At 44.8% G+C, this 14832-nt stretch overlaps 1 protein-coding gene across 1 annotated transcript in view; it reads left to right on the top strand.

Annotated features, from left to right (window-relative positions):
- Positions 1-14832, top strand: part of SLC9A9 (solute carrier family 9 member A9) — a 408350-nt gene that overhangs the window by 37164 nt on the left and 356354 nt on the right. Inside the window, exon 4 of the mRNA XM_075937666.1 lies at positions 390-466. Within this exon, the coding sequence (XP_075793781.1) occupies positions 390-466 (77 nt within the window). The remainder of the gene's footprint in view (positions 1-389; positions 467-14832) is intronic.

Raw genomic sequence — 14832 nt, 5'->3', positions numbered from 1 at the left:
ATGCAGAATCGGAACTTACATCTGTGTAAGGGGGAGGAGGGGTGTTAATTACTATAGTTACATTGGTCATTAAGAACCTAAGCTTTTTTATGACCACTAACTGTTTCATGAATGAACATGCAATTCATGCTTGTTACGCAAAAAGGGAAGTTCAAAGACATGTAGAGTCTCTGATCATGAGAGAATATGAGAAGGATTTAGATCATATTGTCAAAAATATGTTTGAAGCCCCTGGTTTGTTTTTTCTAGTCCTGAAGAGCTACTTACTATAGCAACAGCCAGAATAGCTTGAAAGGGACTCCTCAGTTTGATGTTTGAACTTGAATTTAAATTTCTGAGATGAACTCTGCTAAATTTTACATTGTGCTTTTCATACTTTGTTTCCCCAGAGACATTTTTTTCGTAATTTAGGATCAGTCTTAACATATGCCTTCTTGGGAACGGCCATCTCTTGCTTTATTATAGGGTAAGTGAAATTCATGTCCTACTCTTCTTGTTCAAGTTCAGTATTACATTTTTCCCCCTGATAAAAGGACACATGATTTACTTCCCTGGTATTAACCTAATACAGAGGCATTTTCCTACATTGATCATGACTTTCCTAAACAAATGAAGTTCTATCTTCATGTGAGATTGAGATGGAATATTCAAGATACAGTTATGGTATATAGACCAACACTTTCCATGAGACAACCAGTATCTTGCATGTTTAGGCCCCAATTTGCTGTATTTATATAGGCACAGACTGCCTTTTCCAGTCATGTAACATTAGCATTTTATCTGTCCTGCAAGGAGAGAGTGTTCTGCTTGGGGAGAGGGGGACCAACAGTATTCTTGAAATTCAAGAAATCTCCAGAAAGACAGGAGGAATTTTAAGGTTCTTGGATTGTAGTGGAAAATAGACTGGTGTCAATGCCAGCCTAAATGAGACCAGCTGCAGCCCAGTGTCCTAGGAAAAGTCCCACAGCAGTGAATGGCAAAAAATGGGATTTGACCCAAGGTTTCTGCAACTGTGCAGAGCCCTGTTGAACCTAATGGAACTCCTTACAGGGGTCTTGCTATGCAGAGCTCATTTCAAGGTTAGGACCTACTGCATCATAATAAGTCTTCTGACTGTGATTGTATGGAGTTGAAGGAGGGGGGCTTATTTTAGTTTTAGAGGTAATGAGTTTGGGGATTTACTGATGGCTCAACTTTCAGATGAGCAGCTCATTGAATTGTGTAGGTTACCTGAGATCTTGGTCCGTGCAACACTTAAATGAGCCTTTTAAGCAATTTAGCATGTTGCACAAGCATTGATAGTAATGCTTCAATTTTATGTGTGCTTTAATGTTGAAGCGATTGGACTTCTAGACCCAGGCAGAATGCTTTCAAATTATGAAAGAAATTCATTTTGGCTTCTGTCACCTTGCTTTTTTAGAACAGACCTTCAGTAAAGTTTATGTGCTGAGTCAAAATATATCTCCTCTTTCAACATCCTTGTAAGACAGAACTTTCACATTTAATCTCAATTCAGTATTACCAAAACATCAGTAATTGATTGATTGGCCTGTAATTCAAAGTTTAATGCTTATTAAAACTATTCTTTCAATGGAAGCAAGACAAAAATGGCACACTCAACGTCAGAGGTAACTTTCTTGTCATCTTAGTAAAATTCAAAGAACCCAACAGTGAACAAAACATGTATGTATTGTAACAAACCCATTGTCACCTAGGATTTTTTTGGTTTTTATTATACTGCATGCTATGGTTGCTCAGAATTTCATTGACAGTAGAGAGAAATGTAATTGTCCTGCTCCAAAAGCACAGGTCCTTGCCACATGAGCTGAAGAAGAGGCTGGGTTAGCCATTAGCTGTGTAGCTGCTGTCACAGTTGAATGGTTCTGATTCCATCTAGTAGAGAGCAAAGATACACAGGCACACCAGGTAGTTTCTTACAGTGTGAACACTAAGCTAGGTGCTTAGATGTCGTAAAATGGTATCAGTGGAGCTTTGACAGTTTATGCCAGCTAAAAACTTTGACAGTTTATGCCAGATATCTGGCCCAGATATCTGAGTTAATTTCCCCATGTGGGTGCTTGTAATATGTAAATAAGTATATCTCAAGGCTGAATACTTTTTAAGATCAGTGCTACAGTGTATGCAAATAATAGCAGCTGTATACCTGGGACATGGAGAACTTAACAAGGAAGCTTGTTCCAGTGGCATGCTAGGGATAAGAACTATGGATCTTTTATGTGAAAATGTCACTTCAGTGGCACTAGGACTAACACACAAATCTCCAAAGGTCTGGACTTCCATTTTGATGCTTGTCTGAATTATTTGAACTTTCAGGGTTTGCTCCACCTTTTTTCTACTAGATCTGGTTGAAAAATATCCACCAAATAATGTTCCTAATTTATTGCCACCTAATGCTGTTTTTATTTGTATATAAATTATTTGATGAATATTTAGGAAATGGCTGTCAGAATACGGTGAGGTCCCTCCCTCCCTGCAATACTTGCTACATTTCTTCCGACCAGGAGTCCTGTTCCAGGGTCCAGCAGTTCTAGCAAACTGTCTAGGCCCGGGTGCCTTTCCTTTTGAATGTCTTCCTGACTCCTACTCATCCCCCATGTACAACTTGTCACTCTAGCTCTCCTTACAGAACATCCCTTTCTCTAACTACACTGCCATCCTCTTCCAGATGCTGCTGGTTCTATCTATCCTCTCCTCTACCAACACTGCTTAACTGGATTCAAAGAAGCTGTGCCCTTGTACACCACAGGATGTGAATTTGGCCCTGGCTCTATGTAATTCCTCAGTGTGGGTATAGAAAGGGAGTGGAGTACTGGGTGAGCAGCCCCACAATGTTCAGTTTTTGCATCAGAGTGACAGCCAAGGAATGTCCTGATGTGACAGGACATTGCCATGTTATCCCATTGCCTGGTTTTGTTACACCTTATTGCCTCTTCTCTCCAGCACTTGGTTTTAATTGCTTGTTACTGTCCGCAAAATACAGAGGCAATGGTAACATATCAAGAGAAAATATTCAGAGCTGGCATCAACTGTGTACCCACTTCTTTGCCAGTGCAAAGCCCTGATTATCCCTCATGGGAGGGGAATCTTCATGAGTAAATCATAGCTGAGGTTTCCGCTGGTCATCCCTTGGTAGAAGCAGGCTTTACCACTTATCCACTCTATGGAAAAGGCCGCAAACCTGGACTATTAGCATCCACAGGAGGTAAGGGACAGCTACACAGGATCCCTATTGCTCTGCAGGGCCTCCTATGGCTCTGAAACCACAGCTCCATTGGAACCACTGTACAAGGAACTGCTCCTACCTCCTCCCAGGCTGCAGCTGCCCTAGGGTATGTCTAGGCCAGAGCCTGACCGAGCCATTCCGGCTCCCCGAGCAGACAGGTTAATTGTGCCCCAGGTTGGGGGAAGGTGCATGCGCAGGCCCACCCCCGCACAGGCACGTGGGAGAGGGCATGCGGAGCTGCTGGCAGCAGGACACACATGCCTGGTCTGGCCCAGCCCGGCTACCGTGTCTGGTGCGTAGCCCGTGGCCGCCTAGGGTGGGCCGAGCCTGGCTGTGCAGGGCTCCGTGGCTGTGGGGGGAAGGGCGCTGCTGGCCAGTGCTGCGGGGGTTAATGCGGCCCCCGCCCCGGGCGGCCACTGTAGGGTGGCTTCTGGGAGCTGCTGCAGCCTGTGATCCGGGAGCCAGGCACGTGGCGCCTGATGGCAGCTATAAGGAGTGTTGTGAGCCCCTTATAGCTGCCATCAGGTGCCCCCCATAAGTTGGTGCCCTGGGCAGCTGCCCAGCTAGCCCATGCCTTAATCCAGCCCTGGTCTAGACTACAGGCTTTTGTCATCAGAAGCTCTGTCAACAGATACTGTCGACAAAGCTTCTGTCGACAAACAGCGTGTAGACTACAGCCAGTACTGTTGACAAAGCAAGCCGCTTTTTCGACAGAGAATCTAGACCCTCTCTTTTGAAAAAGAACAGTGTGTATGCAATAGCACCTTTTGTCGACAGAACTCTGTCGATAAAAGGTGTTGTTCCTCGTAGAATGAGGTTTTCTGCTGTCGATAAAACTGCCGTGTTCTGTCAACTTACTATCGACAGAACTCGGCGGTAGTGTAGACACAGGTATAGTTTCGTCGACAAAAGTCCAGTTTTGTTGATAAAAGCCTGTAGTCTAGAAACACCCCTAGAGAGGCTACACAGAAAGTTAATTCAGCCACAGCTGGCTTATCTTTTTTGCCTAATTCTGCAGAGGAATAATGCATGTCTCCTCTCAGCTTTACATCCATCCCATCCAGTCCCTCTATCCACCCTTCCCTCCAGATCATACAAGATGCTTTCTGAGTACCTGGAGGGTAGGGAAGATGCCTATTTCTTTCACACAGAAGAGGCAGTTCTAAGTACCTAGTGCCTATGGGTGTGGTATTTAATTCTAAGCTAAAAAGACAGTGTGCCAGACCTGCTTGTACCTGCCATAGAATTCTCTCCAGCATTTGATTGGGAGCTAGAGCTGGCTAAGTCAGGGATGTTGTATGTATGTATGTATATATGTATATTTCAGAATATTTTGCCCTGGTTTCTAATGCAATGTCTCACCATCCCTGGGTTTCACAAGTCTGTTATGTGCTTTTATCACTGCATGACTCAGATAATGTGCCTTTTTTTATTCTACCGTAAAGGTAATACTTTCCAAGGCTGTCTTATTACATTGTGTAAATTATAGACCTGACTCCGTGACTGGACTCTGGCTGATTTTAAGAGAAGCAATAGATAACTCGGGGGGGGGGGGGGGGGGGGGGATAATTATGTGCATTTTATGATCTTTTAATGTGGGGTTAATAACTTAATACAACTTTGAAAACTCAATTAAATGGATCCTTTTAATAGAAGATTAACTTGATTAGTTTTTCAAGGTTTTAGAATTCCCTCCCAAACACTGCAAAGGTGCAAAAATAAACCCTCCGGGTTTGATTCCCCAGCACTCTGAGAGATGCCCCACTATACAGTGATGGTAATTGGCCCTCTAATTACCCCCCTGGGTAGATGTGGACTCTTTGAAACCATTGAGCAACTCATGCTTTCCACTTGAAACTGTAATTCTGCCCAGGCTGGCTCAAAAATGGGAGCAGCATCTGGGATGTATAATCCATAGACAGTTTGCATGTCTAGGCTGTGCACCCATGCGGAGAAAGAAATGAAAAAGAGCAAAGAAAGGAAAGAGAATTAAAATCTTGTTAGAAAGAAGTGCCTGAGAAGAAGCACTGCGCTCAGGGGAGAAGAGATGAGGGTAAGGCAGAATTAGTTGTTATAAAGGAAGTAGGTGACAAAAAGACTAAACTTGAAATAGTACCATATTGCAGAGTATTAGCCATGTATTTAAAGTAGGTGCTGCAGTCTCCCTCTCTAATTCTGGTTATTGGGATTATTATGGGGTGCCCGGTGGTGTTTAGTGCCCTAGGATACAGAGACTAGTTAATATGAAGGTATCTTCTGACCTTAAACTGTATAGATATGAATTTTCCCCATGTTCTTTCTCCCTTACTGACTTATACAGTAGGTCACTATAAACAGTCCAGTGCCTGCCCTGACCAGAGGTGTGGTGGTTAGCCTATGCAGTGAATCACTTGATCCCTCTTCAGCAAAGGAAACCACTTGGTGGGGGTCTGAAGTGAAGAAGTGGAAACCTCACCTGCAGTGTAGAAACCTCTGGTGAGCTGTCAAGGGTGACCCTGGTAGGAGTAGCTATTATGGTGCTTGTCATCTCTGGTATAAGTAACTGCTTTTGCAAGACAAGGTGATTCTTATGGGGCTGGGATGGAAGATCAGTGTGGCACTTTGAGGGGAAAACCATAATCAAATGCCCCCAGGAGTGGGAGACAGTGGACTAGGAGCTCTTATTGTAAGCACCACTGCTTTAAACCAAATACTGTACTAATGTGTCCCAGACCAGGCCGGTCATTCACAGACATATCATCTATGAAACTACAACACTTCTCCCTTGAGCCAGTTCCTCCCCTTTGTATCTGAGTAAGCTTCATTAATCAAGCTTACTGTAGACAGACCAGTGGACAGGGTAAGAAATCCTCCCTCCAAGCTGTGGAATCTCAGCAAAGCTGCTACTGCAACCTCAGCCAGTGATGGCAGTTGAGCTGGTATAGTGGCAAATCCTCTAGCATGGTCCCTGCTGCTTCCGGATTCTAGCCCCTTAGCCCCTCTGCATGAGGATGCAGGGGAAATCCTTAGTGTGCATAGGTTCAGCAACCTCCTCCCCACATCATGAGTGCAATCACACTGTTTCTGCTCCACCAGGGACCTTACAATCCCACAGGAGCCATGGCAGTATTATTGCTTTCACTGAATTTTTGGTGGCATTAGCTGCCTTTTAAATCAAGTTAACTTTTTTCCTAACTGCTGCCTGGCTGACATTCTGTTCTCTGAGACTTTTATTTTTATGTCAGCTCTGCTAATCTGATGGGAAACGTCGTCCAGAATCAATGCCGACAATATTTTCAATTTTCTTGAAGCTGGATGAGTGCTCAGCTAATTGTAAAAGTTCTGACACCTTGAGATGTACCTAGTAGAGCAATAGCTCAGGCAGTGAGTGGTAAGGGAAGCGGGAATATTTGGGTTTTTTCCCTTAAAATCACTGTCATTTTGTTAAAATCAGCCTCCTCAGACCAGGCTGAGGCCAAGTTGTCAGCACATAAGAATGCTGATTATTTTCGTAAACTTGGCCTTATCCGAGATTTTTTTATTTTGTTTCATTTGGGTTACCGGTATCTTGGATTGCAATGCCAGTAACACATTTCATATTTTCAGAATGTAATATTTTTTGCATTCACCTACACATATGTTTCCATCTTGACTATTTGCCTTGCCAAAGAGATCGTTTTCCTGGAATCTAAAGTGGTATGAAATATGTCGCTCTAACAGCGACAGCATTTGCTAACAGGCCTGGTTCAAGCACGAGCTGCATTGGTGGCTGTAGTGAGTCTTGCCTAAGTAAAGACGTAAGGATTTGTCTCCGAATATGAATGATTGTTGTTGGTGTTATTGCTGAAGACAAAGAAATCATTAAATATAACCATCACATGGTCAATGTTATGAGGATTTATTCCAAGGTCGGCATCATTTGCCTGGTCCATAGTGGTACTTGAGTTCTGCTGAGTTCTGAGCTAAGAGCATTTTGTTGTACAAAAATACGTTTGCTGCCTTTTTGCTTTCACCTTTAAACTGAATTCTCTCAGCCTTTTATGCAATGTGTGAAGATTACTGCTTTCAAATTGGTGACAAAAATATCTGAAATCTGTTTACTAGCTGGACATTAGTTTGTCAGCTTGTCTTCACCCTTTCCCCATTTGTTCAGCTCCTTTTTTAACTATATATGTCCCACTCATCTGCTTGAATTAGACAACCTTGCAATAAAATTCCTCTCCTATGGTAAGTTGTTAAGAGCAGTGTCATATTAGGCTTGTTTTAGAATCCTTAATTTGATCTTCTCTTCAAGTGGTTTGTTGTTATCCTGCATAAAATTTGCTAAATCCATGGATCATCATTTAGAACCACTTTGCATCTGTTTTCCAACCCAAATTCTACCTCCCTCTCTTCCCCTCCCCTCAAAAAATGCTTTCAAACATAGGAGTCAGTGTAGGTGTAACTTCTAAGGGTATGTCTACACTACAAAGTTAGTTTGAACTAACGGACGTTAGTTCGAACTAACTTTCATAGGCGCTACACTAGTGCTCCGTTAGTTCGAATTTAATTCGAACTAACGGAGCGCTTAGTTCGAACTAGGTAATCCTCATTCCACGAGGATTAAGCCTAGTTCGAACTAGCTAGTTCGAATTAAGGGGTGTGTAGCCCCTTAATTCGAACTAGTGGGAGGCTAGCCCTCCCCAGCTTTCCCTGGTGGCCACTCTGGCCAACACCAGGGAAACTCTTCTGCCCCCCTCCCGGCCCCGGACCCCTTACAGGGGCACGGGCTGGATACGGTGCCCGTGCTAGGTGCAAGCCTGCCAGCACCCAGCCAGCAGACCCTGCACCTGGCACGGATCGAGCCACCCACCCGATGCCCCCCAGCCCTCCCCCTCTTCCCGGGACCAGGCTGGTGGCTCCCGGGAGCTTGCCCGGGACCGCAAGAGGCGGGCACCCACCTGGGCTAGTGCAGACATCGTGGACCTCGTCCATGATCTCCGCACTAGGCACAGGAAAGTGGCCGGCTTGGGCAGGATAGCTGCCAGCCTGGCCACCCAGGAGCAGATGTGCAAGAGAATCAAGGAGGTCCACTGAGACCCCCGACCCTGAGCCCTGAGCTTACAATGGCCGTCCTGGGTCAGACCAAAGGTCCATCTAGCCCAGTAGCCTGTCTGCTGACAGTGGCCAACCCTAGGGACCCTGGAGGGGATGGACCGAAGACAGTGACCAAGCCATTTGTCTCGTGCCATCCCTCTCCAGCCTTCCACAAACCTTGGGCAGGGACACCACTCCTACCCCCTGGCTAATATCACTCCATGGACCCAACCTCCATGACTTGATCTCACTTCCCTTTAAACTCTGTTCCAGTTCTAGCCTTCACAGCCTTTTGCAGCAAGGAGTTCCACAGGTTGACTCTTTGCTTTGTCAAGAACAACTTTCTCTTACTAGTTTGAAGCCTACTACCCATTCCTTTCCTTTGGTGTCCTCTAGTCCTTCTTTATGGGAACTAATGAAGAACTTTTCAGTATGCACCCTCTCCACCCCACTCATGCTTTTAGAGACCTCTATTCTGTCCCCCCTCCATCTCCTCTTTTCTAAGCTGAAAAGTCCCAGTCTCTTTAGCCTCTCTTCATATAGGACCTGTTCCCAACCCCTGATCATTTTAGTTGCCCTCCCCTCTCCCAGCCTCTTTCTTCCCCTCTCCCACCTCCTTTTCCCAGTCTCCCCCAGTTTTGTTCAATAATGACAGATTCCATTTTGGAAGACACGTCATCTTTATTTTGTACATCAAGAAGAGGGGCTAGGGAAGGGTAAGTGGAAGGAGGTGAGGGAGGAATGGGGCACGAGCCCCCGATGGGGAGGACTGGGCTGGCTCTGCGGGCTTCTGGGGGTGGAAGCTCTCCTGCAGCCCCCCAATTGCCCCCTCTCCCCAGATGGCAGCCTGCGGCAAGTGCAGCCGGGCTGATGGCCGAGTGCTGTGATGTGCCCAGTGTGGGTACTCCGGGCACTCCAAGCCAGCACTGCTTTGCAAGCGGGGCACCCCTGAGAACTGTCTGTCTGGGGTGGGGGTCGGGACCCTTTAAGCACAGCCCTCGGCTAGCCTGAGACAGCATCTCCACGCTCTAAGTCCTCCTCTGATGCCCTGCCTGCACTGCTTCCAGCCATCCTTAACCCCGCTTCAGGGTCCACTTAATGTGGACACGCCAGTTCGAATTAGCATAATGCTAATTCGAACTAGTTTTTAGTTCTAGATGCGTTAGTTCGAATTAGCTTAGTTCAAATTAACTAATTCGAACTAAGTTAGTTCGAATTAGCGCTGTAGTGTAGACGTACCCTAACAGAGTTAGTAGGAGCTTTGCATGTGCATCAAGGGAAGGATACACTATGAACTATAATTTATATGAAAACAGTGGCACAGCCAGGGACATTAACTTCTTCCATTAACTCTAAGGGGATGTTATCTTTGTCATGTGCCATTATTCTGCAATGTGGCATGCTAGCTCTCAAACATTACTGGCACTGCCCTTGAAATGTAAGCTGTCATTTCCCCCCTTTGTCTTTTCCTTCCTCTCCTATCTCTGTCCTTCCCATTCCCTTCCTCTTCTGTCAGTGTCCCTTTTCCTCCCTATTCATTATCCCCTTTCTCTTTCCCTCTCATTTCTTTCCTCATCCAAGTCTGTAATCCCTCCTAGTTCTCTCCCATCCTGTACTACCTACTACTCTTATACCTTACAGCCTTTCCATTTCAAAAAGGAAGTATGTACCGGGGGGGGGAGTCCTATGGTCAATGCTATACAGAAGGTCAGACTAGATGAGCACAATAGATGTGTCCTTCCCTAGAATCTATGAATCTTTCACCTTTTCTGCTTGGGCTCCTTCCTGTCTCTCAGTTGTTAGCAAAGGGTTGCTCGCACCTAATAGGTGCACCCAGCTTTTTGTCTCTAATACCTTAGATGGAAATAACAAAAGTACTGACGAGGGGCTGGGGCTAAATTAGAAGTGCTTCCACTATGAGACTGTCTTGGAAAGGGAAAAAATCCAGCCCAGGGCCTTTATTTGCATATGGATGGTATATAAAGTTAGAGGTGGCCCTATGGGAGAGGAATGTCTCTGCCTCTTCCTCCCCTTCCCCATTAGAAATTCAGTTCTTATCTAACATAGATATTCCTCTAAAAGGAAAACCAGGAATGGTCTATACTAGGGATGTAAAAGTGTAACCATGGACATGGTTAACTGGTCAGCCTAGGCTCATCGGTTAATGTTCATGGTTACATGCAAGCTCCCGGTACGTGCGGGGAGCCGCCTGCACCCCCCCATCACTGTGCTTTTACCTCTGATGCAAAGGCAGTAGGGCAGCAGGTGGGAGCTGGCGCACCAGCTCCCGAGGGCCGCCCCCGTGTAACTGTGCAACTGCTGAAAATTTCAGCAGCGGCACGGTTATTTAATTACACAGCCTAGTCCATACACAAACTGGAACTGTAATAACCAAATCTATTGTAAATTCACATCATTAGTCATTCTTCCTTAAATTAAGATTATCCTAGTATGATTTACTATAAGGGAGTACAAGTCAATTTATGTTAAATTGTAACAGGACACTTTTTTAATCAGAAACCCACAGATTTGCACCAAAATAATGAAAACTGTAAGTTACGAATGATTTAGTTACTTTGTTTCGTGTTTGTGTGTTAAGCCCCTACTGAAATGATGACATCACAACAGTTGAGTGAATGAAAGCCAAGCAATTGAGTAGGGAGGAAATTTTAAGTTACACCATTCAAAAACGTTGGTTTGTTTGTACCTATGTAGTTTAAGAGAAGGAAAGTCTTTGTTCGAGATTCAATATCCCCAGCCTTTGCAGTAAGATGTGAGCAACCAAGGCCATATATTCAAGCCTCAGCAATCAGTCTAGTATGTTACATTTGTTACATTTTACCAATAAATATTTTGAAAGCTTGCATAAGATTGCTTCAGGGAGAGATGGGACTAAACCCCACATCTCTAATGTGGCAGAGCCTAAACCTGATTGCCAACTCAGCAACTGAAAGGGTTGGAATTAGATCCTGGCAGATAGCTCAGTCTAGTACCTTCTGAAACTGTAGATAGGGCAAAGCAGATTGTACTTTAGCTTGTGTTTACATTGGTTGAGTTATAGCGGGGTGGGCAAAATGTGGCCCATGGACTGAATCCGGCCCACTAAACATTTTCTTCCAGCCCACCATGATCCTCCTGGCTGAGGCTGGAGGAAAATATCCCATGGCCTAGCGGAGTGCTTAGGCAGTCTGCCTGCCTGATGTGGCCTCAGCCATGCCACTCCCAGAAGCGTCACAGCCAGAGTGTGTGTCTGTAAGTACCTCTTAGGGAGGGGGGCAGTGGATTTCCACATGCTGCCCCCGTCCCCAGAACCATTCTCGCAGCTCCCATTGACCAGTAAATGCTTTCCTGCATGCCCCACTGGACTATGGTGAATACACCTTGCTGTCCCTTCTGCAGCCCAATCCTCTGCCCCAGGTCCGAACCCCTGCTGGACCCAAACTCCCTCCCCCCAGTGCCTGCACCCCCTCCTACACTCCAATCCCTGACTGGAGTTCCTTCCTGCCCCCAAACTGCATCCTAGACCCCACATTCCCTCCCAGATTCTGGACCCCCTTCTACAACTCTGCCCCAGGTAAGAACCCCATCATGCATCCAAACTCTGTCCCATACCCTCCAGTAGTATGACATAGAAGTGTGGCTTGTGTTCACCTAAAAAATTCTTGGATTGGCCCCCTTGAAAAAATTGTTGTCCACTCCTGTGTTAGCTACACTAATCTAACCATTAGCTGCCACTCCTTTAAATCTTCATCAAGTCAAGATATATGAAGTCATTGTAAAGTGTTGCAGTAAAGAGTGAGTGAGAGGAAGGTGACAAAACTACTACTTGTCAGTCTCTGTTGGAGGGGAAGAGGATGCTTTATGGAGTATTGGGGTGTGCTGTTGAGAATATTGCAGGCAAAGGGGAAAGTAGCACAGAATGCTGGAGACTTTTCTTTTGACTTCTCATTTTCCTGGTTCCCAGGGTTTGTGAGAGTGGGGTGTGTCTGGATATGAACATCACTGTCTAGTCAAGCAAGGTTTGCTTGTTGTACTGAAAATAAGACTTCCAAATCCTTTTTAGGACTAACAGGCATATTACTTCCATTGATGTGCAGCTTAACCAGGTTGTTTTCAGTGAAAGTTGAATTAGAAATGCCCCATCTAGCAGAAAGAGCAGAGAAATCTCCCTGCAGGTCCTGTCGTGTCCCCCCCCCCCCCCCCCCCCCACACACACACACACAAAACGCAGCTGACTTTGTCCTTCTGTTCAACAGTAGTTAAGCTGATCTGGCCCCACAGTAACGTGAGAGAGAACTTGCTGACGATATTGAGATATTCTCAGTAGACTCTTTGCTTCCATTTCTCATTAAGCATTCAGCACACATGAGAGGAGTTCAGCATGCAGCAGCAGTTTACACTTGTTATGCACTGCAAGACTCAAGGGATTTGATTTTTTTTTTACCTTTGCTTCTTCATAGATAGTTTGGCAAATGCCAGGTGGGTGCTTACTTTTGTACTTAGGTTCTGGGGTTATTTTTTATTCCTTTCAGACTTAAACTCCATGGAATTGGACAAATGCTGCACACTGAGCTAAAACAATGTTGAGTTTATCATCTAACTTTATTCTTAGGCATTCAAGGGTTACAGCAAGGCTGTATGACTTGGAAACCAAACATTTGTTGCTATGTACTTCAGCAAAACAAAACCAAATGTTTGGCTTGAATCATTCAAGCTGTACAATTCGAGCTATGTGATTCTTTTGAGTATTGGAAACTCTTCTTGCAAGGCAGGATGGGGCCATGTTAAGGGTAACAGGAAAACCTTTAGAGCTCCCCACTTCCTAAGTTAGGAAAGTACCTTGTTCAAGTAGCATCTCCTGCTGTAGCATATAGCTCCTGTATCCCCAAAGGATCATTTCTGCATTTTAGTTTAGAGCTGTCTCAAAGAAGTTAATCAACGTCTTGCTCCTCATTAAAAGAATTTATTTTCTCCAGCACTTGCCCCAGCAAGGGCTCTAAGGAAAACAACAGAGCCCGTACCTCCTGTGCACATCACCCATAAATAAAGCTGTGTGCTGTCCCCACTCTTTCACAGCACAGGTACACAGCTTTGTGGCATGTCAGAATTGGTGGGGAGGGATGTTAAATATCTTGATACTAAAAAGAGTAATTAAAGGAGAAAGAAAAGGAGAGGAATTTCCTACTGCTGGACTTTAAAAATTCTCCTAAACTCAATGAAGATGTTAGAATTTAATGATTACTAACAATCTTCTGAAGCCCTGTATACAAGTCATATTAATGTCTGGAAAGAAGGGATTGTGATGCTATGTCCCCACGTTTTTATGAAAATATTGATATTCACATTCAAAACATAACTTGAGTATGCTTTATGCAAAACAGATCTAGTAACCCATTGTTCAAGAGATTGTGATCTCCTGAATGTATATATACTCTCTTTGTGTGAATATCTCTCTCTCGTATGTGAAGTTAGAAAATGAAGAACATCTTGTAATGTAATATTCACATACAGGCTACGTCTAGACTGGCATAATTTTCCGGAAATGCTTTTAATGGAAAAGTTTTCCGTTAAAAGCATTTTCAGAAAAAAGCATCTAGATTGGCACGGACGCTTTTCCGCAAAAGCACTTTTTGCGGAAAAGCGTCTGTGCCAATCTAGACGCACTTTTCCGCAAAAAAGCCCCGATCGCCATTTAAGTTTTGCGCAAAAGGACTTTTGCCCGAACGGGAGCAGCATAGTATTTCCGCAAGAACACTGACAATCTTACATGAGATCATCAGTGCTTTTGCAGAAATTCAAGTGGCCAGTGTAGACACCTGGCAAGTTTTTCCGGAAAAGCAGCTGATTTTCCGGAAAAATTGGCCAATCTAGACACAGCCACATGGTTTACACGTGTCAGGTACTCTTTGTATGGTGGATTGCTTTTCTGGTCCAACTGAATGCAAGGACTTTAATTTAGTTATAGGCCAGCACAGTACAATGTTGTCTGCGCTGAGCTGTGCCAGAAAAACAGGATGGCTGTGTCTACACTGCACCCCTTTTCCGGAAAAGAGATGCAGATTAGACACATCGGAATAGCAAAATCTGCGGGGGATTTTAAATATCCCCCACGGCATTTGCATTTACATGGCTGCCACTTTTTTCCGGCTTGGGGATAAGCCGGAGAAAAGTGCCAGTCTAGACGTGATTCTCCGGAAAATAAGCCCTTTTCTGGAGGATCTCTTATTCCTACTTGAATAAGAGATCCTCCGGAAAAGGGCTTATTTTCAGGAGAATCACGTCTAGACTGGCGCTTATCTCCAGCTTATCCCCAAGCAGGAAAAAAGCGGCAGCCATGTAAATGCAAATGCCGCGGGGGATATTTAAATCCCCCGTGAAATTTGCAATTCCGAAGTCTACATTAGCATCACTTTTCCGGAAAGGGGTGCCAATGTAGACACAGCCGAAGAGTTTTAGAGTAAAAGAAGAAACAACAGTCCTACCCTCTATCCAAGGCACGCAACCCACTACTGGTCACCACATGTGGCTGGCTG

Source organism: Pelodiscus sinensis, chromosome 10 (genome assembly GCF_049634645.1).
Source record: "Pelodiscus sinensis isolate JC-2024 chromosome 10, ASM4963464v1, whole genome shotgun sequence".
Classification (NCBI taxonomy): Eukaryota; Metazoa; Chordata; order Testudines; family Trionychidae; genus Pelodiscus; species Pelodiscus sinensis.
The sequence above is the reverse complement of the archived record's forward strand: the minus strand, read 5'-3'. Positions and strand labels throughout refer to the sequence as shown.